Source organism: Pangasianodon hypophthalmus, chromosome 9 (genome assembly GCF_027358585.1).
Source record: "Pangasianodon hypophthalmus isolate fPanHyp1 chromosome 9, fPanHyp1.pri, whole genome shotgun sequence".
NCBI lineage: Eukaryota > Metazoa > Chordata > Actinopteri > Siluriformes > Pangasiidae > Pangasianodon > Pangasianodon hypophthalmus.
This window is the reverse complement of record NC_069718.1, coordinates 21,490,409-21,518,341: the sequence shown is the minus strand read 5'-3', so window position 1 is coordinate 21,518,341 and position 27,933 is coordinate 21,490,409. Positions and strand designations below refer to the sequence as shown.

At 37.2% G+C, this 27,933-nt stretch overlaps 2 protein-coding genes across 2 annotated transcripts; one reads left to right on the top strand and one right to left on the bottom strand.

The window, feature by feature from the left end:
• Positions 1–102: 102 nt before the first annotated feature.
• On the top strand, positions 103–18,841 carry LOC113529634 (neuronal acetylcholine receptor subunit alpha-7). Its single transcript, XM_026918961.3, has 10 exons — positions 103–330; positions 1,631–1,770; positions 5,281–5,325; positions 7,657–7,766; positions 8,120–8,199; positions 9,492–9,659; positions 10,746–10,940; positions 15,491–15,577; positions 16,324–16,433; positions 16,993–18,841. Exons 1-10 carry the CDS (start codon positions 276–278, stop codon positions 17,563–17,565), a joined length of 1,563 nt encoding a protein of 520 aa, XP_026774762.1. The 5' UTR covers positions 103–275; the 3' UTR covers positions 17,566–18,841.
• Positions 18,842–20,242: 1,401 nt separating this feature from the next.
• On the bottom strand, positions 20,243–27,270 carry si:ch211-284k5.2 (sperm axonemal maintenance protein CFAP97D1). The gene is made up of 5 exons (XM_026919055.3): positions 26,825–27,270; positions 25,958–26,038; positions 24,662–24,780; positions 22,587–22,770; positions 20,243–21,390 (listed from the first exon to the last, which is right to left on the bottom strand). Exons 1-5 carry the CDS (start codon positions 26,915–26,917, stop codon positions 21,280–21,282), a joined length of 588 nt encoding a protein of 195 aa, XP_026774856.3. The 5' UTR covers positions 26,918–27,270; the 3' UTR covers positions 20,243–21,279.
• Positions 27,271–27,933: the final 663 nt, after the last annotated feature.

Below are 27,933 nucleotides of genomic sequence, written 5' to 3'. Positions count from 1 at the left end.
TTGAGTAGATTGTAACTTGATTGCCATCTTGTTGAAGTTACACTGAATTTAAAAAAAAAAAAAAAAAAAAAAAAGATTCGTTCGCCCTGCGAATCGATTGGAGTGAATCATTTCAGAGAGTCGTTCTGAAAGAACCGATTCACTCGCGAATCTCTCGTCATCAGCAGCCGGCAGCTTGTAAGCGGCACGGTGGAGTTGACGGTGCAGTTCACGGTGCTCTTGTGAGTTAGTCTTCCTGCAGACTGACGTGTGCGGTATAATCTCTCCATGTGAGCATGGGGAGAAATCATTTCCCAGTGTATTTGCTGACAGCTGCTTTCCTGGTTCACGGTAGGCTTTGAATATGCGCTCAGTTGTATCTTCAGTTGTAGCTTTGACTATAGTGTGTTGGATGCAGATTTTAAAGAAATGATATAATGTAAATATTATTCTCTTGTTCTGTAATATATTTGAAGTAATGTTCCATAGATCATTTTGTACTATGTCTGGTTTTTAACAAAAAAATGCCACTTTTTAAATGAACAAGAGCCTCTGCTATACTGAGCTACTCACACCTTCCAAAATTGATTTGAAAGCCACCTTGTGATGCTCAGAAGTTGTTCCTGGCAACATTTCTTTCATTAATTCAATCACAGTTTCTGGTAACCAGGACCAGCAGCGATCCACAAATAGCTCAAGTCTGTTATACATAATTCAAACCTGTGTTGTTTTTTTTATTCACTTGGTACCATGCCCACTGCGCTGAGGCAGATTGCTGTAACAACCCTATAGGACTGATGTTTCAGTATTTAATAAGGATGTTGGTCTTTTTAACTTCGTAACACACACCGTCTCTTCACATGGGGACATATTAGGACTTGGTTTTATGGGTCTCCAGAGGTTCGTTCCTTCAGCTTGCCTTCTAAGGTACTATAGGGAGGAGAGGTGAGCTCTTTGGGGAACTGTAGTGCTGCTGATGCGCAACCCATTGTATTGAAACTTAATCATTTACCATTTGAGCTCTTTGTAGTTACAAATGCAGTTTAGAACAACAAACTGAAAGACAAAAGAGAACATATACAGGCTACAGAGTATAAAGTATACATATACAGAGTGGTAAGGGAGGTTATTTGTAACAGTAAGTAACTTGTTTTTCAGAATGTACACCTTTCCTTGTATTTTTATGCTATTTTGGGGTAGGAGCTATGATCTCTATTAGAGACAGCCGTATATATTGCGTATGTGGCCAAGTGTATGGACGGGAGATGCTTGATGAAATTCCCAGATCAATATGTTGCCATCTGGGCTGACTGCAGAAGATGTGCCTTGTCTGATTTGTATGCCCTTCGGTCCGTTGCATTCAGAAAATGTACTCAGGGTCAGCACGTTGCTCACAATATTTGCTAGCAGTGTTACTAGAGTATGTTTGGTTTGCCAGTTATAGAAATGTTGGAGCTGTGCAGGTATTGTACATAGATCTTGTACATAAAGTTATTCTTGCTGTAATATTCTATTATGAATTCAGTGTTTTTTTCTTTTTGTTAGTTCTTTTTTTGTCACTTTGTTTAGAAATGTAATCTAATGCAAACCAAGAGTGATGTCTGGATTTTATTCCCGTCTTGATATTTCTGCTATGGGTGTGTGACCTTAGTGACCTTGCAAGGAGAGCACCAGCGGCGTCTTTATAAGGATCTCATGCAGAACTATAATCCTTTAGAGAGACCTGTGTACAACGACTCTCACTCCCTGACTGTTCACTTTAGTTTCAGCCTTATGCAGATCATGGATGTGGTGAGTAGCAGTACACACATACACAACCTTCTGTTTGTGTTCCACTACTTCATACAGATCACAGCTGCAGCACATAGTAAACATATGCTGTACATGACATGATGAAGTACCTACAGTCAAGTGCTGCGAAAAATACATAACTGAAATAAAGTGAAGTCTATCAGAAATCTCTGGCACACCAAAATGCCGTTCAAACATATTGTAGCATCTGGTGGGTGAAGAGTTCCACACAGGCATGAGGAGCATGTGGAAAATGATTTTATCTTTAGAAAAAAATAAAGCAATTTCTTATGAGGTACACAGACCTACAGCCAAATCATTACAAGTCTACGGTACAAAAAAGATTAATTCACAACATACTGTATGAGGGTAGATACATTATATTTAATTGTAATAAATAGACAAAACTGGTCTCCAGGGTCCCCAGTTCAATCCTGAGCTGAAGTTATTGTCTGTGTGGAGTTTTACATGTTCTCTCCGTGTCCGAGTAGGTTTCCTCCCAACTCCCAAAAACATGCTGGTAGGTGGATTGGCTATGCTAAAATTGCCCCAGGTGTGAATGTATGTGTATGCATGTGTGTGTGCATGGTATCCTGTAAAGGACTGGCATATGCCATCCATAGTGTATACCCAAATCACACCCAGTGTTCATGGCACAGGCTCCGGATTCACTGCAAACCTGTATTTTAACCGACTTCACTTTCAGAAAGAGGTATGAACAAAAAATGTATAAAATATATCAAAAAATGGTGGGGACGTGGTGCTTCACAGCATCCCCAGTATAAGTTACATTTATTTTGGTTTCCTCTTTTTAACTTTTTCTTAATCTGCTGTGCTCTTGGCTTCAATAATTCAAATGTGTAGTGGGAATTGATCTCTGTGAATCTCTCATATGTCTTTTTGAGGTATTTTGATAATATAAACTATACTAATAATAAACTGTACTATACTCTAGGAAATATAAATAAATATATATATACATACATACATACATACAAATGAACCAGCCTCACATTTCACATCCGATATTCTTCTTTAGATGCATGTGTATGCTCAGCTGTGTTGTGGTTGAAATGAGATGCTGCTGTAGCTGCCCCCCTGATAGCAGAACAAAGCGCAAAGTCTGACTGAATCAGATGCGATTAGACACAATTAACCCACCATAAAACTCCACTCTCAGCTGCTCCCAGGCTGATGACACTAACATAACTGCTTTGTTTATACAATGGGTCATTCTGTAGTATTTCTAAATTACTCTAGTAGAATAATGCAAAAATCATGAATCAGCTTTTGACTACAGAGAAGGAATTTCACCCAATTTCAGTTACCATTGTGAACACTGCATATGTTCACAAGTACAGTTCCCTTTTGGAGGCAATTACATGGTCATTACTTCAGTATTGTTACCTGGTAGCTTCATGAATATAACACCAAAAAGCACACAAGTGTCTGTCATATGAATTCTCTCCATGGTTTGGTGATCTGGTGTCATATCAAGGTCAAAAATCGTATGCATAAGTGCAAAATTACGCACAATGAAAAATAAAAACGCTTACCCAAGAGAAAAAAAAACTTGTGCACAAATATCACTTTTATCACATGAAGGTCTTTTTTATTGAACACAAAAAGGTCATATTAAACAACTGTGCTTTGCTTTAATTATGGTGTAAATGCAGCATTATCACAGTTACTACTACTACTACTACTACTACCAAGAAGAAGAAGAAGAAGAAGAAGAATTGTCCTTAAGTTATTCAAAAAAAAAAATGTTATTATTCTGGAATAATACTAATTGATTATACTGGTGATCATGGTTTCCCTAGACTGGGTTTTGCCTTGCATTCATTACTGGATTTACTCTCATGGGAGTGATTTTGTGTGTGTGTGTGAGAGAGAGAGAGAGAGAGAGACTAAATGGTATATCGATTGACAAGGCAAGGATCAAAACTAGCAAAACAAATGGCTCAGTAAAAATGGCTCAGTAGGGTCACAAGCTGGGTTTCTATGCAAATGTTTTGTAATTTTGAAATGAATTTACAAAAAGTCCACAAAAATGCTAATGAATCTGTGTTTCCATCAACTACAGTCATGCAAAAATTCTGAACATGGTATAAAAGCAATTAGGGACAAAAAACTGCAATACCCAAAGCGCTTGGCTATGTACGAAAAGTAAAAAGTTGGCAAAACATTAGCGTAATGTGTCATTTGATGCATGAGTGTCCTCTGCAGAGATGTTTAGGTTTAATGCACTGGAACATTACTTCCATCCCCTTTTTCTCATCTTGTATTTATTGTTAGATATTTTCTACCTCAACCAAGCATAAAGACTTTTTTGGTGATATATAGACTTTCAAATACTGACTTTTCTTTGCATTTTTAAAATTTGCACAAAAGGAAAGGAAAACTTCATAGCATGTGTGAAAGTCCAGGTTATTTAAGGATGTGTGCTTACTGAGAGGAGGTATGTGCAGTCAGAAGTCCGGTCACTATGAATGAGAATAGGTTGCTTGTAAGTCTTGTGACTGTGTGCAGAGTTTGTCAGCTGATATTGCATTGCCTGGGAATCATGAGTATTGTCGTTCTCTTGACTGCATGTTGAGCCATGAGCAAGCATAGATGCAGATGTGACAATCAGTAACAATATAATATGTTACATGACTATATAATTAAAAATATAGCTGGTATGGATAAATATGATCTCTGGTACAAAGGCTTTGGTTTATGTAAATGGTTCTAGCACTATAATGCCACTATCTTCTATAAGATCATTTTAACTGGCAGAGAGAGTGCTCAGTATGATGCTCGCTTCTACCACTGCACAATAATATTATTGCTGCAATGCTTTTAGGAAACTTGGCCCAGATTGTTGCTGCTAATACTGTGTTAATATATTCAGTATCCTCACTCTTTACTTCATCTGGCTTCACTTGGCATCTAGCATCATCGCTTTCCTTTAGGACTGACAAAACTGTCCAAATGGAAGTCCAGTGACTTTTATTTGGCACTGAAATTCAAATTACACCTCTAAACTGAGTCAAGCATTTATTCCACGAATATCAGGCAGGAATATCAGCTGGGTTTTAGTACCTTAGACAAGCTATATAATATGTAATAAACGTCTGGGTCAAAGCCCTTTCAATTCCAATCTAAAGAGCTAAATCATCAGAATGTAATCCAATGACGTTAATATTTCCAACACTAAAAAGCATCAGGTCAGTATGAATTTATTGTACCTTACATCATCTTGGCTGAGCCTTAATAAACCCACTTTTGAAGATGGTGAAAGGACAAACATGAAAGCAGCTGAAGTGACAAGCATGTGTTTCACAGAAAGACAATTATTTTATTCCAGTTCTCCCATTTCAGGCTTTCATTCACTTACTGACTGTGATGAGATTGCATGGCATTGAACAATTCTAAAATGACAGCAGTATGTATGTATTCAGTATGTGTATTGAAGTGACCTAATAATTATTTTGTCTGTTAAAAATAAATGGTTGTGTTTTCCAGGATGAGAAGAATCAGGTTTTAACAACCAACATCTGGTTACAACTGGTAAGCCTACTTACTCACACAAATATCATATATATATATATGATATATATATAGTAGAGAGAGAGAGAGAGAGATATTTGCCTGTTCGTTCATGTAATTATCCAATCAGCCAATCATGTGGCAACAAAGCAATGTATAAAATGGTGCCAGGCAGGCTGGTTCGAATATTTCAGAATCTGCTGATCTCCGGGGGATTTTCATCCACCGCAGTCTCTTGTTGAAGATTGGAAAAAGACGAGACAATGTTTTTCCAATCTTTAATTGTCCAGTTTCAGTGGGCCTGTGCCCAATGTAGCCTTATTTTCCTGTGAGGCTGGAAAGGAGCCTGATTGCTGTCTTCTGCAGTTGTAGCCCATGCACCACAAGGTGACCTGTATCTGCCACATGATTGGCTGATTGGATAATTGCATAAATAAGCAGCTGTACAGGTGTTCCTAATAAAGTTCTTGGTGAGTGTATATAGGAACAGCAGCCTCTAAGCTGGACAGTTGTATTATCAGTAAGATCTGTATCTTTAAGACCTGTGCACCTCAAAGTTGTGTCACTCACAATATGAGCCATCTTTTAAGTGTATATATCCTCATGTGTTTTGACTTTTACATATTGATCTTTTTATATATCGTAACATGAAATATTACTTAGTGGACTAGAGGAGAAACTGATTGATTTAGACAGGTCCTCTTTGTCCCAGCCTTAATGGCCAAGTATGAGTAGCTGCATTCAGAACATTAAAGCTCATCGTCTGAGATCATTACTGATTACCCCAGAAGGAGCATGGTCTTGAAGAATTGCATGCAAAAGGCTAAATTAAATTTCCTAATAACCGAATGGCCTCTCTTTGTGTACGGTTTATCTCTCTAATGCTGTCTTCATTGTGCTTGACCCAGATAAGATGCCAGTTGTGTTTACATTTTTTTGTGCTTTCAACCTCCACATTATTCTGAAATTCATTGTTATGGTTGAGCCTCTTTATCATTGAAGGAAGGAATATGTGCAAATGGAAAATTTCGGTGTTTTGATGTTTTATTTGAGGTGATTTGGGCCACTGTGAGCATTAGTTATTCACACAAGCATGGTTTTGCACTTACCAGTATACAGTACATACACACAAATGCCACAGGCACAAATTTTGTTAATAGCTGCTGTTCTTAAGTGATACAATTGCTTGAATTTAATTACAGTATTATCTGTGGTTCTTCTGAGTGTGCAAGGCACAAACAGGATTCTCACACATTTAAAAGGTCCTGTCAAAGTAAAGCTAATGTGACTAAGCTTCTGTAATATTCTCTCTCTCTCTCTCTCTCTCTCTCTCTCTCACCCCCACTTTCTTTTTCTCAATGTTATTTCATTCGTAAAGCCTTCCTCTCCATCAACCCTTTCAATGGATTTGTGCAGAGATTCTTTCTTAAGTGAGCCAATGAATTTGATTGCCCATGAATATTTGTAGTTTGGGAAGCAGCCCTTCTCCTAATTTGTGAATATGGCTTATTTAAACCTAAGGGTTTATATTTCTTCCTCAAATGCTACAGTTACTGCTGCAGTGTGCTGGGTTAATTATCCACTAACCACTGCTACTTCCTTGTCCCACACCGCTGCTACAATATGCAGATATAATGGCTATGTTGGCACTCCACAGACTCGGGATCCTAGTTTAAAGCAGTGTGGCACAGTAAACACTAAACCCGTTTACTTAAGAGAACATGGTAGTAAAACAGGAAACACACACGCGATTTCTAATGTCCATCATTACCCTGCATGATCAGATTTAGGCAGATCCCTTGCTTCCAAAGAATGAGCTGTTACAAATACCTGAACTTCTCCAGACCCTTTTCCCAGCAGAACACCAGATGCACATTATGTAATTAGGCACAATATTAAAGAAATTGACTTGGACCAGACCACTGCTTAGACTGATCCCTCAGCCTGATTACAATTGATGATGGTGGAGTGAGCTCGTGTTTGAGGTCATGCTGCACATGATTTGGAGGTTTAATATGATAACCATCAGACCGGTTGTTGATGCAATGTTGCACTAACCTACAATGGCCTCAAGAAGCCTGCTCAAGCCACCATACAGTGATTCTGATTTCCCTTAAAGTGAACATCATGTATTTAACCTTCACTTTAGAAAACAGAATCTCCCCAGATCATTCACTCCTTTTGTGGGAAAAAAATAGTCACTATAGAAGAATCACGAGGTATGAATCATAATGAATGAAATCAAGGGCATAATGTGTATAGTGATGTCTGCAGACTTTTTGTTGTTTTATATTGATACTAATCATATATCAAATCAAATTCTAATTATAACCCCTCCGTTTGCCCCTTCAGTACTGGGTGGATTATTATCTGCAGTGGAACCTGAGTGACTACCCTGGAGTGTCCAATGTGAGGTTTCCTGATAATCAGATCTGGCGACCTGACATTCTTCTCTATAACAGGTAGAATTGTTTAGTATAGCTTAAATGTATTAAGTCAGAAAAATGGGCAAACTTCAAAAAGAAACAAAAAAATTCTAAACACACTGCTATTGTTTGTTTGATAACCCAAGGAATATTAATAGTGAAAAGAGTTACAAGGAAATTGGACCTAGCAACAAATGGGCTACACTGAGTAACTGGTGCAGTGACTGTCTCACAGCTGTGTGTGAGCTTTGTGGTACTTTTATACAATAATGATTTAATCCAGCTGCAGGTTAAAAAATGTTTATGATGCTTTGTGTCACAGAAAAGCTGAAGGAGGTTTGCATATGTTAAGCATTTACTAAAATGTGATACTTTTTGTGTTTCCGTAGTGCTGATGAGAGGTTTGATGCCACTTTTCATACCAATGTGCTGGTCAACTCTTCTGGCTACTGCCAATATCTACCCCCAGGTAAACTATGACTTCTTACATCTATTAAATAAGCCTTCTTTTCCTTTTAGCTCGTTTGATTGTGTATCTGTCTGTCCTGTAGGCACTTTAATCTTCAGGTGTGTCCTGCATCCTATTCATACCGGGAGGGGAAATAAGAATTCAAACAGTTTTGCTTTAGTTATTTAATATACCTCCAGTGCACATATCCCCTTCAAAGTTGCACACATAAATATGAACAGAAAATTATGTATTCATATATCGCCATACTGTAGCTGTGTCCAAAGATATTGTAGAATATATGCAGTTCCCTCATGAAATCCCACAGTACACTGTAATAGTTTAGTGCCCAAATAAAGTACTAAAGGGTAAAGAATACCCATAATGCACTTATGGGGACTAGGGAATATGACACCAATTTGGGATACAGCTCATATTATCTCTCCTAATTCCTATCTAAGAACACTACAATCTGTACCTTGACTTTTTGGTTGTGCATTGTGCCTCTAGAGTCATGCTGGTGCTTTCTCCAATTTAACACAACATATAGAGCACTGAAGTAGAACTACTGTATATAAATGCTTTCATATCAGTAATGAATGATAGGACGCATGCAAATGAGTAATGTTTGCAGTAGACGTGGAACACCCAGAGAGTTTGGAAACCTTTATAGCTTTGGGAAAGCAGCAAGAATGGCTCAGAAAATGAGGAAAGGAGATAAGCCTGAAACACTGTGCAGCTGCTCAGTGTTTGGGAACAAATTAGATTCATAAGCGTTTGTCTTCTGAAGGTGGTGGCTGTGAATGTGACGTTGAATGAGACGGTTGGAGTTGTAGTTGTAGTTCTTGGCGGCCATATTTTTAGGCCAAGGTGTGTTCTGGGAGATGGAGTTTGACACTGATTCCAGTGTTGACATAAAATAACCTAACATTTGAATTTGACTTGACAAACACATACATTTGTGTGTATTTTTCCCCCTTCATTGCCATCCTTCTCAGTGTGCATGGTAGGCAGCATGTTCATGGATCTAACTGGTGACAAATTATCATGGTTTTAGATGGTATTTTAACTCTCTGAAAATTCATTAATACATAGTTTGAATGGAAAGTGAAGTGAATGTATGTAAAGTCTGTTTTTATACAATTCATTTTGGTCATGAAGGGTGCCAATAATTCTGAAGGGCACTATACCTGTTTCTAACACTCATGTACTGTATTTATCTTCCTTATCTTGGTTGTGTAGTATTATAGTTATAATAGCCAGTTTGTTCTTTTCAATATTTAAATTGGATGACTCTTTTTACAAATTTGCAGGAATTTTTAAGAGCACCTGCTACATTGATGTGCGTTGGTTCCCCTTCGATGTTCAACGGTGTGATTTGAAGTTTGGATCTTGGACATATGGAGGCTGGTCTCTGGATCTGCAGATGCTGGAAGCAGATATCACAGGCTACATAGCCAATGGAGAGTGGGATCTAGTGGGTAGGTTTATACAGACTGATACAGTATATAAAGGACTGTTAGGAACCCTAGAAAATGTTAAGATGATTATGAGGGAAACCTGGTCAAAGCCAGAATCAGTACCTAAGGAGCTGATCTTCTAACCAACCATTTTCCTAACATGTAATTAATAAAAAATTCCCTGATGCAGCTGTGACATTTTTTTCTCTCCCTGAAGATTACAGATGTAATTTTTGTGTATTGTTTGGAAATAAGCATGCAGAATGTCTTGTGATGATAACAGAGGTCATCAGCTGTGGATGCTGTCTCTGTAGAATGATTTGAAAATAATAAAACATTCTTACTAAGAGATAGAACTATCAGTGGACCTGGAGATGAACAGGTTCTTTGGCCATTTGAATTTGGCAGCATTATTTGCATATTGTCATTCATGCAACAGTTGCCAAAAGGGAGAAAATTTGCATTTAAAATAGAAAACAAGACAAAAATCTTGTCACTTTATTTTTGTGTTTGTACTATGATCACTAAAATACATCCCTTACAATAAGTATTTCTTACTGTTCAAGAAAAATCAAAGGCAAGCTGAGAATTTGTCCTTAACCACTGATAATGAATTAGTTTTTCACCTTTTTTCTGGTCACGGCTACAGTCATGAGGCTTTGAGAAAGCTAATAGCAGGGTAATGAGGATTGGAATCCTACGCTGTGGTCAGTTAAGAGATAAAGTACCCTTATTTCTTCAGGGAAATCAGGGAGCATATGAGAGAGGGAGGAGGAAGTGCCCTGAGTCAATGGGCCGTAGAACACCCCCATAATTGAAAATCATGTTGAGATACAAGCATCCAATGGAGAAAATTGGATTATTCCTCTTATATTGTGTTTGTGATGGTACGAGTGGCGCTTTGATGAATTTTGCTGAGACTACAAGTAAATGTGGGGGCTCAACCTTATTTTTCCATTGAGTTGGACAGTGTGAGTGGGCAAGTAATGGATGTCTAATGTGTTTGGCATCTGTTCATTTACATCTTCAAAATTACGTACCTACTATGTTAGTATTTGGCAGGCATAGTAATTGTGCTTTTTTGCTAAGAGTTCTAACTCATCTTAGAGGTTCCTGGAAGGAGGAACGAGAGGTTTTATGACTGCTGTAAGGAGCCGTACCCTGACATTACCTTCACACTGGTGATGAGGAGAAGAACACTCTACTACGGCTTAAACCTACTCATTCCCTGTGTGCTCATCTCCACCCTCGCACTACTGGTGTTCCTGTTGCCTGCTGACTCAGGGGAAAAGATCTCTTTGGGTAACATGCACACACACATACTGAGTATAGAAATTTTTCAAAACACATGACTATGTATGGAAATTTGTTTGATATATACACAGTCCCCTCCAAAAGTACTGGAACGGCAAGGTCCATTCTATTGTTTTTGCTGAGACATTTAGATTTGAGATCAAAAGATGAATATGGGACGATAGAACAGAATTTCAGCTTTCATTTCCTGATATTTACATCTAGATCTAGATGTGTTAAACAACTTTAAAGCACTTTGTTTGAACCCACCCATTTTTCAAGTGATCAAAAATATTGGAATGGGTGACTGACAGGTGTTTCTTGTTGCCCAGGTGTGCCCTGTTAGATTGATTGTTTAAACAAAATGTCTACTCTTGGTTTGAGTCTTGGGTTTTGACTGTGAAGACTGCATTTGTTGTTAAAAAAGCAAGGATAAACCAGCATGAAGACCAGAGAGCAGTCTATGAGAAAAAGCAAGCCATTTTAAAGCTGAGAAAAGAAGGAAAATTTCAGAGCCATTGCACAAGCATTGGGCATAGCCAATACAACAATTTGGAATGTCCTGAAAAAGAAAGAAACCACTAGTGTGCCAACAACCAGACATCGAACGGGTCGGCCAAGGAAAACAACAGCCACTGATGTCAAAAATATTGTGAGATCTGTGAAGCAAAACCCAAAAACAACAGTCAGTGACATCACCAACAACCTCCACAGGACAGGGGTGAAGGTATCATAAACCCCCATTCAAAGAAGACTATGAGAGCAGAAATATAGAGGCCATACCACAAGATGCAATCACTCATCAGCATTATTATTACTCATCAGATTGGAGTTTACAAACAAATACAGAGATAAGCTACAGAAGTTCTGGAACAAAGATTAACTTCTACCAAAGAGATGGAAAGCCAAAGTGTGGAGAAAGAAAGGATCTGCTCATGATCCAAAGTATACTAGCTTATTGGTCAAGCACGGTGGAGGTAGTGTCATGGCTTGGGCTTGCATGGCTGCTGCTGGAATGGGCTCACTAATCTTTACTGATGCTGTAACTCATTATGGTAGCAGCAGAATGGATTCAAAAGTCTACAGAAACAATTTGTCTGCCAATTTACAGAGAAAAGCATCCAATATAATTGGGAGGAAAGTCATCATGCGGCAAGACAATGACCAACAACATCATGCAGCAAGACAATGCAGCAAGACAATGCAGCAAGACAATGACACAACAAAGGACTTCATCAGGGAACAACGTGGAAGGTTGTAGACTGGCCAAGTCAATCACCAGACCTTAACCTAATTGAGCATGCATTTTACCTCCTGAAGAGGAGAATGAAGTGGGAAATACCCCAAAACAAACAACAGCTGAAAGAGGCTGCCTGGAAAAGCATCACAAAAGAAGAATGCAACAGTTTGGTGATGTCAGTGGGTAGCCAGCTTCATATAGTTATTGCAAGCCAGAGATATGCAACCAAATACTAAATGTTATTTACTTTAATTTATTTTAAGACTATCTTTTCCAGTACCTTTGCTCACCTAAAAATTGGGTGACCTGCTATCAAAGGTGCCATGTTCTAAGTTGTTTAACACATCTAGATGTAGATATCAGGAAATGAACAGTGAAATTTTGATCTATTGTCTCATATTCATCTTTTGATCTCAAACCCAAATGGCTTCAGTGTATAGCAGAAACAAAAGAATGGGCCTTGCTCTTCCAGTAGTTTCAGAGACTGTATATACAGTATATTGTGAGTATCGTGTTTCTGGGTCTACAGTGATTTGACAGTTGATTATTTAGTAATGTCTTAATGAAGGAGTTGCAACACTAGGTGCGTTACAGTTGATTATTTAGTAGCACCTATCTATTAACATTTTGCAACTACTTTGACCTTCAGAACAGCATAATCTTGCAAATTAGACAGCTGCACAGTTTTGCTGCAAACAGCCCTTCCCACAGAGGCTCACTACGGTCTGTCCAGGTCACTGAAGAAAATGACTAGAAAAGAATATGACTTTGTCATCTTTCTAAAAGCAATAGTTAATAATACATGACTTGTGATTTAATGCACTATCATGCTAGCAATGTCTATCTGAGTGTGGATAAACTACCCATGAAGCGATCAACTTGGTCGGCAGTCAGATGTTTGTGTTGTGCAGATGTTCTTCATTGGGTTTCAGGGGCTTAATGTGTGTGAGGAAAACATTCCCCACACCATCATACTGCCATTACTAGCTCATAATGTTCACACCAAGCTAGGTCTCTTCATGGACCAGAAATTCTGATCATTCCAACAGGATAATGCAAAGGAAACTTGGATTTGTCTTATCAGATTTTTTACACTCCTCAGCTGAACAGTTCTGATGGTACTGGCAATTGTTCTCAGCACCTAACATGGTCTTCAGCTCCAGCCCATTCCAGATAAAGTCTGATAGGAGCTGCATTCTGAGACATTCTTCACACAGATGCTAAATTTGTATGTAAAACCATTCTTCAGCCCCTCTGACCCTAAAAAAATTGTTTTCATCCACTGGATTGGCGATCACTGAGAGTTTTTTTTTTTTTTTGCACCATTCTTGGTAAACCATGCATTTAAAATTCTCAAAATGACATTCATTTGCCTGGTTCTAGAACGTTCAAATTCACTTAGTTTGCTCGTCATAACACTCAACTGAATGCTTACTGGGGCTACATATGTGGTGTGTGGTATAAACCAGGCAGGCATGCAGTCATGTGATGTATGACTTTGAATATACAATTTGTGTGAAGCTATAGGTTGTAACTAATAAACCAGCAGCTCAGAGTGGATGTAATTATGCAAAGGCAACAGTGACTAAAAAATCTGTCCAAAAATAATTTAGCTTCATTAAGCAATGACTATTACCTAATTTTGTTTTTCTTAAATAGTAAAACAATTTGAACTTAAAAATGGAAAAATGTCTGTGACGATGATAATAAGGTGAAGACTGAATCATAACTTGTGACAGATTGTGTGGTGTGTTTGATAAGGCAAATTAGAGTCTAGTAGATAGGAAAATGGCAAATGAGTTTGGCCTTTGTAAATCAACTTTAGAGCAATGTGGCTTTTGAAAAGCTGCTTTAGAACAAGAGATATGCATTGTTAACCTTCATAAATTGCATTTTATGTTATTTGATCTGAGTTCAATTTCCACAACTGCTGGAGCACCAGTACTTGATCTTCAACGGGTCAGTAATAATGAAATGTAGAATTTCACTGTGTACTGAATTGTATATCATGATATTGCTATTTTAAAGCATTTTAAGGCATGGCTGCCAGATTTCAGTCTAGATTTGCATTTTCCAACACCTAAAACTCCATTATCATTATCATTAGCTGATAAGTTAAAGCAGGTGTGTAAGATGACATGCAATGCAGTGTTCTCGCTTTCCAATGTCGCAGCCTGACACCCTGTTTTTTGGTAAGTGAAGTTTCATTTTATGCCATAATTATGTGTTCACAGTGGCTTAACTCCATCGTGTGTAAATGCTGTGCGTTACAGTGATTGGGAATTTAATGGGTACAGATGTGGCCAGGGGAAAGGGGAGGGGGAAGAGAAATTCAGCTCATGGAGCAGCAGCCGGGAAGCATCTCACTAGAGAGTATGTAGTCTGTTACGTATCTGTGCACAGTGTACTTTACCAAGAATAGGCTGTATACGCTGGGGAAGAACAGCACTAGGATTCTGTATAAGGACACAAATGTTTTGTGCTGGCTCAGAGAGCTACAGCTTAAAATGGTATACACAAACCGAAACACAAACAACAAAAAGCAACAAAAAAGTGCTTGTGTGTGTATTTACTCGGCCGTGTATGTATTTTCACGTCTATGTTGGGGTGGGGGTTTCTTTGGGATCAAAAATGGCAATTTATGTGAAATGGATAAGCGCTTATAAAAAGTGTAAAATGTGTGCATTGTGTCATGCAATGGACTTGTGTCCCATTCAGGGTGTACTGTATTCCCACCTCACGCCCAGTGTTCCTGGGATAAGCGTCGGAACTACTGCCACGCTGACCAGGATAAAGTAGAAAATCAGTGAACGAATGTGTCTTGATTTGAAAATATTCTTCAAAATTTATAGTATGAAGCTATCAATTTATTTATTTAATTTTGTTAACCCTTTTTTAGCATTGATATAGTGTGTATACTTTACCTAGATATAGTATATATAGGAGTATCCTTGTGTGTATGTGTGTGATATGAGAAAAAGAGAGTATTTGTGTGTATTTGACCTTGCTGTCTTGCTCCAGATGATCTTGTTAATGAGCTGAAATCACTCCATCAGTTTTATCACTTGGACTTCTAGAGGTTTATTGATCCACAGAGCTCGTTAAAGGTCTTTTCAAGCATCACCAAAAGCAGAAGCTCAGCCTTTGCACTCTGTTGGGTTAAACATGTGAGGTGTCTATCTGACGCTGCTGAAATTTTGAAATTGAAATTTTGAAATTGGCTTTATATATGTATTTACTTTGGTTGAAAATAATAGTAAATGAGAAAGCTTGCTTTCCAGTTACAGTTCTGCTATGTTTTTTGTATTTTATTTTTTAGGAATCACTGTGTTGCTGTCACTGACTGTCTTTATGCTTCTGGTGGCTGAAATCATGCCAGCAACATCAGATTCAGTGCCTCTGATTGGTAAGTAAAATAGCCCAATATGTGCTCAATTAAACAGTTGGAGGTGTGGAAATGTAAGTGACAGAGAAAGTGGATAAGACAGCTTTTCAGCCTCTTTTTTTTTTTGAGAAACGAGATTCTCCAGTGGCCTCATTTGTCATCTGAAGCACTGAAAGTCAGACTCTGTGGGCCTTTTTTAAAGCTATACTCATTCAGTCAGTCTGAGAAGGACCTATAGTCATTACTTTTTATGAGACTTTCTGGTAGACATAATCTGTTTTCTTTTCAAGTTCAGGTTTTTAAATTATTACCATGATTTCTAATGATGTCTAAGAGCATCCCAGTGATCTAAGAATGCATTGCTTATTTCATTGAAAAGTTTAGTTCAGTGACAAGTTTAAAATGCATTCAGTAATATATTCAGTAAGATTGAAATCCCTTGAGCCCTGTAAAAGACTGGCGTTTCGTCCAGGCTGAATTCCTGCCTTGCACCCAGCATTCCCAGGATAGGCTCTAAACCCAAAATCCACTAAACCATGACCAGAATAAAGAACTTACTGAAGAGTAACTGATGAAATTCCATGTAAGCAGACCATGCTGCTTTGAAACATGGCTATATCATTATTATCTGCTCCATGGACAGGGTAACTTTCACAATTCACAAACCTCTCTTTCTCCCTTTCAAAATATCATCTCAATAACTGTCTTTAAAAATTCTTCATTCTTATTAATTTTTATGTGTGTGTATGTGTGTGTGTGCATTCTAGCTCAGTATTTTGCTACCACTATGGTGATTGTTGGGCTCTCAGTCATTGCTACAGTGCTTGTGCTGCAATATCATTACCATGACCCAGATGGTGGCAAGATGCCAAAGTGGGTAAGTATTTTTAAAGTTTTTTTTTTTTTCACCTCTCTCTCTCTCTCTCTCTCTCTCTCTCTCTGATACACACACACACACACATACACACACACACACACACACACTTACAGACAGTGTACTCTGGGTATGGGGGTGATTTTGTGCCAGGTGAATTGGTTACCCAAACAATTTGTACTGCTTTAGAGTTACATTCTACTGATTCAGAGTTACATTCTACTGATTCAGAGTTACCTTGTACTGATTTAGAATTGCCAAGCACTGATTCAAAATGAACATGTATTGAGTCAATACAATATTTAAATACAACACAATACATATTTACCTTGTGTTGACTCATATTTACCTTGTATTGGTTCAGATAGACACAGCATGGCCTTCATGAAGCCTGAAATATTATTGTTTTAGCTCAGAACCAAATTTATGATTAAAATACTCTTAGGCTTTTTATTGAATTTAATGGAATACCACAATACTACAGTTACACAGTTAAGTGGCTCATACAGCATTTTTACCCACATTAGTTTTATACTTCATGTTATCTTGCTGTTGCGTGTAGACACGCGTGGTGCTGCTGAACTGGTGTGCCTGGTTCCTGCGTATGCGACGCCCAGGTGAGCATCACGTCCACTCAGCCTGCCACAACAAACCTCTTCACAGAGGCAGTGTGTCCAGTGTGGAGCTGTGTGTTGACCAGGGGACACTGCAGGCTTCGAACACCAACACACTCTACATCGGCTTCAGGGGCACAGAGGGAGTTCACTACTCCAGCTCAGCTGAGTCGGCACTGATTTGTGGTCGCTTTATGCGAGCCAATGAGGAGGAGGTGTTGCTATCGGGGGCCACGGCGCCGCTAGGGGCCAGGGTCGGAGACGGGCACACCAGAGGTACTATAGGAGGGCCTGCAGTGACTGATTTAGCAAAGATTCTAGAGGAAGTGAAGTATATCACGAGGAGATTTCGAAACCGGGATGAAGATGCAAGCATGTGCAATGAGTGGAAGTTTGCAGCAGCAGTTATCGATCGTATGTGTCTAATGGCTTTCTCTTTCTTTACAATACTCTGCACATTTGGTATTCTTATGTCTGCTCCTAACTTCGTGGAGGCGATTTCTAAGGACTTCTTTAGTTAGTAGACAGAGCCATATACACTCACATAGACTTATTTTGAGTGTTTCTTATACACCGGCTACTATATTTCTGTAACACTCTGTTACTGCCAAAACACTAACAGGAGCAGTCAGTGAAAGTGATTTTGTGACCTGTGGGTTCATACATACAGGTGAACAACATGCAGGTTCAAATGCAGTATTTTTCAAACTAATTTCTATGTACCACATCTGTGCATATGTACTACAGGCAGTATTTTTGGCACAGAATCTCAGGACAGATGTATGTGACTGTATAGCAGCCCTGCAATGTATTTACATCCCATCCAGAGTGTATTCCCACCTCACACCCAGTGTTTCTGGGATGGGCTCTGTATCAAGCGCAAACTTGACAACAATATAGAGGTTACTGAAGATGAATAAATGAATTACTGTTAAGCACAAATTGAAGACTATAAACGTTACAGTGTAATAATTAGCCTGAGACAGACATGAGAGAAATTACAGATTTATTACAGAATTATACAGATTTAGAGATTTATTTGCAAATAGAAATGAGCTTGGAGTAATCACACATATACACACACACTACAGATGTGGTAAATAGAGATTTTGTTGAAGAACGCTGGAGCATTCATATAATAGGAAGCATAACACTCTTTCCCAGTCACATAAATATTAAAGTATCATAGCATTGTTAAAGTGTTCTCTCACTGTTCATTATTGATGTCACTGTGTGGTGTTGTAGGTTTGCGGATTCTCAAGGTAGCTTTCATAATGGTGGAAATAGCTAGCATTCATCACCCTGTCAGGTCCCAAAGAGTGTCAGTGTTTCCGTATATAAGTTCACGTGTTAAAGCACTCCAAAACATAGCACAAATTCTCTTTGAGCATCTTTACATATCTGACACTTTCATTGTTTACAAAGCACTCCAATAGGAGTTTGCCATATACACTCACAGTCAAAACTCCTGGAGTCTAATTTAATCACTTTCATTGCCACAAGGCAAAAATGATAAAGATAGCAATTAAATAAAGAAATCTAAATCCTTGTATTTAAGGATTTATGCACTCTCAGATTCTAATGGGGTGATAAATAGCTGATGCCCTTGTTTGGTGAACCAGGTACTAGACTGTAAGTCACTGTAAACCTAGATTTGTCTAAAGGTTGATATTATGCAACTGTTATATATTAGACAAATATATGTTGTGCCTAATTAGAGTGATCCAGGTCTGTATTTTCCAGTTAATTTTCCAGAATTTATTCCAATAAAATAAAAATACATTTTACATAAACCCATTTCTTATTCTGAGTCCCTATTTTATACTTATTGTAGAATATGTATTACATATTTTTTTAATAACCAAAATAATTTATACAGGATGTTTAAAAATATTTGACGCACCCACACACCCACCCACACACCCACGCACACACACACACGCACAAGGTGTAAACTATATAGGCACTTTTCCTCTTATCATGCTGTGTATTTAATTTTTGCCATCCTTTTTAGCACTGTGTCTTTATAATAAATAATAAAATGCCTTGTTATAGAGTGCAAATGCAGAGTATTATTTTACTAATAATTGTGTGTCTACAAATCCAATCTGGCAAAGAAGGAAAAAAGAATCCCAGCTATCACAGACTGTTCTGAGAACATTCACTAATGTATTTGGAAAGTCTATGAATGTTTGACTGTAAGCTTATAAAAATATCATTCCTATTCAAAAGACATGTTATTTATTCCTAATGTGCTTCATAATGTTTCCTATAACTAAAAATGTTGCACTTGTATTTAAAAAAAAAGCTTGACAAATATTATTGCCATAATGTTGAGGAAACACTCTAAACTAAATAAAAATAAAACTCTGCTAAACTAAAATGATCTAAAACCTCATACATGCCAAATACAGTATTTGCTTTCTTCTTTCTTTTCTCACTTCATGGGTTTAGAGATTTGTCTGTTGTGGTTTTGTGTGCCTCGCACTGTTGCCTCGCACCTCCAGGGTTGGGGGTTCGATTCCCACCTCCGCCCTGCGTGCGTGGAGTTTGCATGTTCTCCCCGTGCTTAGGGGTTTTCCTCCGGGTACAGGTGGTTTTCTCCCCCAGTCCAAAGACATGCGTTGTAGGCTGATTGGCATTTCCAAATTGTCTGTAGTGTGTGAATGGGTGTGTGAGTGTGTGTGCGGTTGTGCCGTGTGATGAGCTGGCACCCCGTCCAGGGTGTCCCCCGCCTTGTGCCCTGAGTTCCCTGGGATAGGCTCCAGGTAACCCCGCGACACAGTGTAGGATAAGCGGTACAGATATGGATGGATGGGTTTTGAGTGCCCTTTACAAATAAATGTATTTTTCTAAATGTCAGATGTTATGCCTCTGTGAACCTTTGTATTTTTCTCTGACAAAGACTTTCTAAAAGGTCATGTCTTCTTCACTATGAGGTAACCTTAATATTCTTGTGTGTGACTATATTGCCTATGTCTCTGGTACTCGTGTTCAATAGTGCAGCAGCGTGGAGACCTGGAGAATGTGGATCAGTGCATTCTTACGAAGACATCTTGCTCAAGTATTCATCTCATCCACTGATCCTCTTATTTAATAATGTCAGTGAGGAGCAACCTCTTCCTCTGATCCCTGTTAAGACGACTCAAAACACAACAGGACAGATAGATACTCAGCAGTTAAAGCACATAACGGGAAGATGCCTTTATCATTAATAATGTATAACGGGGTAACAGCAACAGCCTTATCAGACTTATTGCAGATTTACATTCAGAAGCATATAGTCACATTCCATTCAGCTTCATAGTCTGTACTTCACAATATACAATATATATTTTTAGTCAGATTGAGACACAGATCAGCGATGTGGAGGTAATATTTATAACAATTCTCCAGTGCGTGAGAGCTGGACTACCGAGAGTTTTTGCCTTTCATTTTTAATGAGTGCAGTTATTTGAATGATCATCTCATTTCATCCATGAGAGGTCTGATACTCATAGGCCATGAAGCAGAGACTAAACATTTGAATGGGGAACCAAGATGAAGTAAGGCCAGAGTTAAAATTTTGGGAGTCAGGATGTCAGATTGGCAGAAGCACTGAACCTTTGCCCAACTAAATGTTCTACCTTTATGCTGGTTACCTATTTTTTTTGATTAGTAAATGCTGAATATTTATGGTAGATAGGACAAGTCTGATGGATTCAAAAATATGTATTAGGGAATAAAAGCCATTACTGTAGAAAACATATATACAAAACATACATAAATGTGTTTTCATTTCAAACTGAAACTCATGACACAAAAAAGCATCATAGCATGCAGGTCTAAGATGAGAAACTTGTGAATTTGTGGTAAATAAGGACTCATGTATATGTAACAGTTGAAATTCTGAAGTATGCAATATTCTGAGAAATTCTACCTATCTTCCAAGCTGTTTTAATTTAAAAAACACTTGAGCCAGAGTTTGTTCAGTTCACTAGAAATAAATTATAAAGTGGTTATTGCATATGAATGAAGGACATTATTCTACAGAATCATGCTGCCACCCAGTGGTCAACAAACACTGGCTATGAAAGCCATCAGGATTTAGGAGCGTAATCAAATAGTGAGAATGTCTTCCTATAGGAATCCAGGTGTTCCTTTTAATCACATACATACATTCATGATCTTAATGTTCTGAAGGGTGCCATGTCATTGACTAGTGAGTGGTGGTAGGACACTGGAAGAATGAGTCATCACTGATGTTGGAGATCTTCGTCTGTGGTTTCGCCATCTTCTGATCTGCTGGATGAGCTCAGTGTCCGGCCTGGTGCTCCTCCCAAAAACTTGACACTTTTCTTCAACTTCTGTGTAAAGTGGAAGACAAGATCCTGTTTTACTGTGCATCCAAGATTGTCCAAAACATCCACAGATTTCTGGTTGTCTGCATTGAGACATACAATTTATATTAGCATCCTATCTACTGCTAAACTTGATCATAAATTTGGAGAGTTTCCAATCTCAACTGGAAGGAGTTTCAGAGAATGTGACTCCTGCAGTCTAGCCATTTTGTGTGAAATAACAAACAATAAGTCCACAGTAGATGTACTTTATGCTAAACACATTACTTAAAAAGCAACAATATGTCACTTTGTACAGCCCCAGAGGGTCCTAGTCATCGGTCATGGTCCTACATGCTGTCGTTGTTGGGGCGTGAACAAGTCTATATGACCAGCTTAATAGATAAAATCAAAGTGCAAATTAGCTAGTAATAATCTTAACAAGTGACCTAAATTACATAAGGTAACTGGTGTGGTAAATTGATTTACACAATAGTTAACACCGTTCTATTTAAATTACAAGATCAAGCTAGCTGACAGGTGACAAATTAAAGAAAAAAAAAACATAAAAAAGATAAATTGTCTGAGTCTTATTAAAGATATTCCCTTAATTGGTGTTTTGATGATGGTGTTGTCTAAAATGTTGCTCCAAAATCTCCCATCAATGTTCAGTTAAGTTGAGATCTGGTGAATGCAATCATTTTCATCATCATCAAGCTATTCAGTGAGTCCTCATGTCCTGCAGACGGAGCTGTCATCGTGGACAAGACCTCTCCCATCCGGATAGAAATCTTTCATTGTAGGTTAAAGGTTATCAGTCAAAATAACTTTTATATTAATTTGCAGTCACACTTCCCTCATACGGACCCAAACCATATGAGCAAAATGGCCCCCACAGCATAACAGAACTACTAGTAAGAACTACCTTTAATTTTCACCCATCCGTAGGTTCAACTAAGATACTTATGACTTTCTCCTCATAGTGAATATGTAATGAGGGCCAGCTTGATGAAATGGAAATTTATCTGTCTTTCTCACACAAATGGAGAAACATATTTTAGTGTTCATATTAAATATGATTTTTCAAACTTGTACTGGAACAAAATCTGGCAGTGTTTTGAATATGGGATAATGAAGATGGTTCACCGCAGATGGTGTATATACCAACCTTAAAGTGCATATATGCCCTAAGTTAAAATGTCCTCTCACTCGGTGTTGTTTACCTGCTTATCAGCCACTCCCTGTGGATAGCGTGTAATACCATCTCGCCTTTGCTTGGTCCTTGCCCAGTCCTCCTCCCACAGTTCCTGCCTGTATTCAGATTCCTGAGCTGTGATCCGCTTATAGATCGTCTGATTCTCATGAGTCACCTGCAGTAGCTCGGCCCTCCTCCTCTCAGAGTTCAGACTGAAGAACAACATTGCCACTAACAAACTGAGGAAACTTTATTGTAATTGCTAAGAAGTCCTTTCAGTACACAACAAGGCCCTATTTGAACCAAACAATGAGCAATTTTGTTCCTTGTTTGAATACAATAAGCATTCAGTGAACACTATTTCCAAAATTCTTTCATTCAGCTCTCACTCAGTGGCAATATTTAATATTGTGCATTTCCATAGCTCAAATGCTTACATACACCATTACAAAATGCTTACACTTATCTTCTAAACCTAACATGAAAACAAACTGGAAATCAGTTTACTAAATCACAAATTCTACACTGGACAACAATCAAAGCCAGCAAAATACAGAGCAAACAACTGTTTATTCCTTACCTTACATAGATTTATGTTAAATAGTGGATCTGCATTAATGCCAACCGTTGTTAGTGTTTCTGAGGTGACTGTGACAAAGTATTCATGTTACAAAACCACTACTGTTGCAGTTTTGGTGGAATGAGATGCAGTGTTTTGATCGCTGTAGAGCATTCTGGGGCATAAAATGAACTACTGCATGTTTCTGCAGAGAGGTGTGAAAATTTCCGAAAAATTCAAATGTGGTACCAAAAAATGCTTATTAGCAATTATAAATACCTCTAACTGGATAAAATTACCCCAAGCTCAGATGGCTATGTGAATTTGATTCCACTGACTTACATATTAATAACAGTTTGTGTGAGACTGTGGGAAGACCTCTGCTGTCTACAAAGATACAGAGGATAGAATTCTACAGGTTTAACTAGACACTGGGGAAGCTGCCTCTCAGTAATTCATGAGCACTCTGCTGAAGAAACATTAACAATTTACACCTACAGCTCAGGGGTGAAATGAACCCACATAAAACATGCTGTAAACAAAGCTTTAACCAAGGCACCCTTTCAGATTCTCCAAATTTTAGGCTAAAGATCTACATCTATACCTACATTTTAAGTATTAGACTGTTTAAACTAATAATGTACTAACAGTTGTTTTTAAAAAATCCCTTCATATACCCAAAAAAATGATCTGCCTCATTGTCTGTTTTTTCCCAAGAAAAGTTGGAGAATTCATGTTTGGTAAGCTGAAAAAGATGCTATTTTATTCAACAACTCTGACCCTAGCAATCTGGTGACATTTTTTTTTTTATGAAAATCGTAAACAGTAAGCCAACTGCAAAAACACAATACTGAAAAAAGAGGCACAATAAATAATAAATGTTGTTCAGCAAAGGATTTTAAATGATGCAGTCAGGGGTCATGGGCCTAAATACTGCTATTAGTGAGGAGTGTGGACAAATGGAGCTGAACCAAATAAATATAATTAAAGTGCAAATTATACAATGACATTTGGCAGGAAGCTCATAATAGCTCTTAGTAATAAGAATAATATAAATTTCTGTAATATTTACGGTAATATGAATTTACTGATATTTGCAACACCATGGAAAGCTAGCACAACGTTATCTTAGCTACAAATAACAGGGCATTTTACCATGAGCTATCATAGCTATCATAGCTAGCTAGCAACCTAGTGGCTCGTTAGTAGAAAAATTGATAAACCAGTTAATGTTATAGTATAACTAGTGTCACATATTAAAGCAATTCTTTAAACAACTCACTGGTGTCATAAATGAATGTATATGGTAATATATATCAGCTATATATATTATATGGTAATATATATCAACGGTAATATAGCTCAGCTAGCTCAGTTTTGCTTAGATACTTATGATTTGGAGAATTCAAATACATTGTAGTTCATGATTGTAGTAGTCATCTTCAGAGAGATAAAAACAGATTCAGTGTTAGTGTAGAGGTATGTTTATGCTAATATTATCTTTAAAAATGGCAAGAACGTTCACACACAGAAATGCTACTTACCTACGCTCTGGATAGAAGTTCCTGTGGTTTATGCGCCCTTTAGAATGCTGAATATCAGCTAGTCTGGACGCAAGCAGTTGGTTATCTCTGTCGATAATGGCTTGCCTCTCCTCTTGAACCTTATACAATTATGATGATGTTATATTGAATTATAAGCATCATTAGGGCATGTGTGGATGATTTAAACACATATGTAAAACTTTAGTGCTATTTTTATAAATGGTGTTTATATTCATGTTATATGTAACTCATATATTTACTGCCCATGACTTGACTGCTTTATTTTTTTTAAGTAAAATGTCCAGGTTTGAATTATCTCATACTGGGTTTAAATTGACATAAAATGGCATCTTATCAAGTGAAAATACTGTATGTTGAATATAGTCAAATTGATCTAGTATTTAATATTCTAAGATTACCATAAACTAAAGAATATTATTTAACCCTTAGACATCTTCATTTACTTTAAGTTTTTAATTTTCTTATTCTATTGACGATTAATTAATTTTGCTTCTTTCTAAACATAAATTCTTAAAATCAGCATAATTGTCTGTCAATAGAATGACTATTTCAAGCTTGAAATTAGTTTTTAAATAAAATCTAGAAATAGGTTTAGTAATTATATATTTGGTTTATTGTAATATTATAATAGGAAATACTAGATAAATGTGACTATTTTCAAGATATTTTCACTTTTTCACATTTTTCGCAGTGTACCAAAGGAGTTTCTGACTGGGAATTATGTTGATCAAACCACAGTTGAGCAATAATAATAATAATAATAAATTTAATTTACTTCTAAAATGCTACTGTTATCAAACTACACAATGCAAAAAAGCAATTGAAAATCTCTGAGCAAATTTATCTAATTTTTTTTTTTTTTTGTATGAGATTATTATTATTATAAATCAAATATATAATCATTCATCCTGTTTTTAGATACGTTTACTCAGTTCAATTCAATTAAATCTTTCATTTTTTTCTGATTGCAAGCCTGAAATAGTCTTATTCTATTGGCAGATAATTTTGCTTCTAAATTTCTAAAATTTCTTAAAATCGGAACATTATCTGCCAATAGAATAAGACTATTTCAAGTTTGTAATTAGTAGAAAATGTCTCAGAATAATAATGTTTTGTTTATTGTAATCATATAATACTAGATAAATATGACAATATTCAAGATATATTTATTTTTATCAATATTTTCACTTGCTAAGAGGTCATTTTTTGCAGATTTTTAGTACAAATAGTATATAAGCTAAAATAGAAGTAATTTGTCACCTTATGTGTACATACCTGTGCTTTCTTTAGCTTTACTTGAATGTGGGTTGGCGTTCGGATGCCTTTGGTGTCTACTACGGGCTTGGCTTCCCTCACCTCATGGGCACAAAAAATTATTTTATTTTCAGCAGAACAACCAACTTCAAAGACCTTTTACTGATTACGTACCATAACTATCTGCTAACACTTCAGTCCCCCTTGCATTTTACAGGTATTCAGTGAACATCAAAATCTCTAGAATTTGTAATATAACAATCATTCACAACACAACTGAGCCTTTGACAGAAAAACAAAAACACAAATTGTTACACAGCTTTAAAAATACCAAATCACATTTAGACGGGGTGGACTGTTTAGGTCTTTTGTTGTTGGAATAATTAATAAATAATTAATTTAATGCATTAATAAGTCATTCGGAGGCAATGCAATTCCAGACCATGCTGATAATGTTGTTGGTTTAGTTTTATTAATCATAGCAGTAGTTAGCACAAGTAGTTAGCAGAAACTATAGAATAGAATAGTAGTCACTGTCTTGACTGTTGTGACATTGTGTAACCAGCAAAAATTAAATGTTTATGAGCTAGTGTGAAGTTGAGTACTGTCATCATTTAATAAACTCTAGGAGTTTCATCCAATCAGATAATACATACTCCCATAATACAGGATAATACATATCTCCTTATTCACACAATTCCAAATCCTCTATAAATAGTTATGATGTTCCATTGCATTTTGTTTGACAGTCTGAAAGTCAAGGATGGCAGAAATGTGACATGTTTGTTGGATGCATTTAATAATCAATGCTCTTCCAGTCCACACTGGACATTATTAAACTCAAACATGAAGATTTGCTATCTGGATTGTATAAAGGCAGCTACATACCTTCTTTCGATGCTCGTCATAGTGCTCCTGGTCCCATTTCTTCTGCAGGTATTTATTAGCAGCAGGTTTGAGTGGCTGGTAAGCTTTATGCATGCCTTTTACAGATGCAAAGGAAAAATGTGCTGTAATTTAGCAGGTTTCACAATCCTATATGCTTTTCCTTTGTTGTTGTTTTTTTGTTTGTTTGTTTTTCTGATAACGCTAAAAATCGGTGTAATTTTCGGTTAAAAGGATTTCAGTATTTTAATGCTCTTCCAGTAGTAGTATTCAGAAATGATGTGGAGTGTAGGAGACTGTAATGGATCTGCAGTGTCTGCTGTGCTGTGTGCTTATGTGATGGATGTCCTTTAGAGCACAGGCCAATCGACCTGTAACAGACTCGGCGTGTGACTGAGAGAGGATCAGATGTCAATAAATTATTAGTGTTCACTCGCAGGACCTCAGACTCGGGCTTAGTACAAGGACAAGAGGAACTGTACAGGTCTCTTTATGTTGCTAAATAGTGGCATGTTTTTAATGTCTGTGAATTTTAGAATCCACATATATGGTGCCATTTGTCTATTAGATGCTATTTCTAAATAATACCCCATTGCTGTTGAATTCTAGATTCAGATTGGTCAGATGTTGAATAATTTTCTGACAGTAGTGCTGGCTATAATTCAACTCACAGATTTATATTAATGCACTCGTTCAATACGTTATCCTTTCTATATTAACAGCTCATTCAAAGGGTATTGCACTCTACATAACTAAGACTAATAATAAATAGATTATAAAATAGGTTGTTATTTAAGAAAGTAAAATGCCTAATCTTTGAAGAATGGGATGTTTATTTAACATTTATGGAAGGACTGTCCAGTATCAGCGCTTTGTAACAGTAGGTTTTTCTCCAAGGGACAGTCTTCAGGACAATTAACAAGAACTAGCTTGTCTTGTTCCACTACATTAAATGTAACTATAAATGGATAAAAAGAATGGCATGATATTCATTAATAAGTTAAACACTGTAATTTGTGGTATAATAGGAATAAAACACTTCAGGTTGTGCTTTTATAGGAAAATAATCGACTTCCACTCTACTCCTTGGAGTGAAGTGTCTAATGAGTACA

Excerpts from the sequence above, each read along its gene's own strand:
- LOC113529634 (XM_026918961.3), top strand. The coding sequence starts at position 276 with ATGGGGAGAAATCATTTCCCAGTGTATTTGCTGACAGCTGCTTTCCTG. Across the intron at positions 10,941-15,490 it reads AGGGGAAAAGATCTCTTTGG|GAATCACTGTGTTGCTGTCA; the intron begins GTAACATGCACA and ends TTTATTTTTTAG. Across the intron at positions 16,434-16,992 it reads GTGGCAAGATGCCAAAGTGG|ACACGCGTGGTGCTGCTGAA; the intron begins GTAAGTATTTTT and ends TGTTGCGTGTAG.
- si:ch211-284k5.2 (XM_026919055.3), bottom strand. The coding sequence starts at position 26,917 with ATGCATAAAGCTTACCAGCCACTCAAACCTGCTGCTAATAAATACCTG. Across the intron at positions 24,781-25,957 it reads TAAAGCTAAAGAAAGCACAG|GTTCAAGAGGAGAGGCAAGC; the intron begins GTATGTACACAT and ends TAATTGTATAAG. Across the intron at positions 22,771-24,661 it reads AACTTCTATCCAGAGCGTAG|TCTGAACTCTGAGAGGAGGA; the intron begins GTAAGTAGCATT and ends GTTGTTCTTCAG.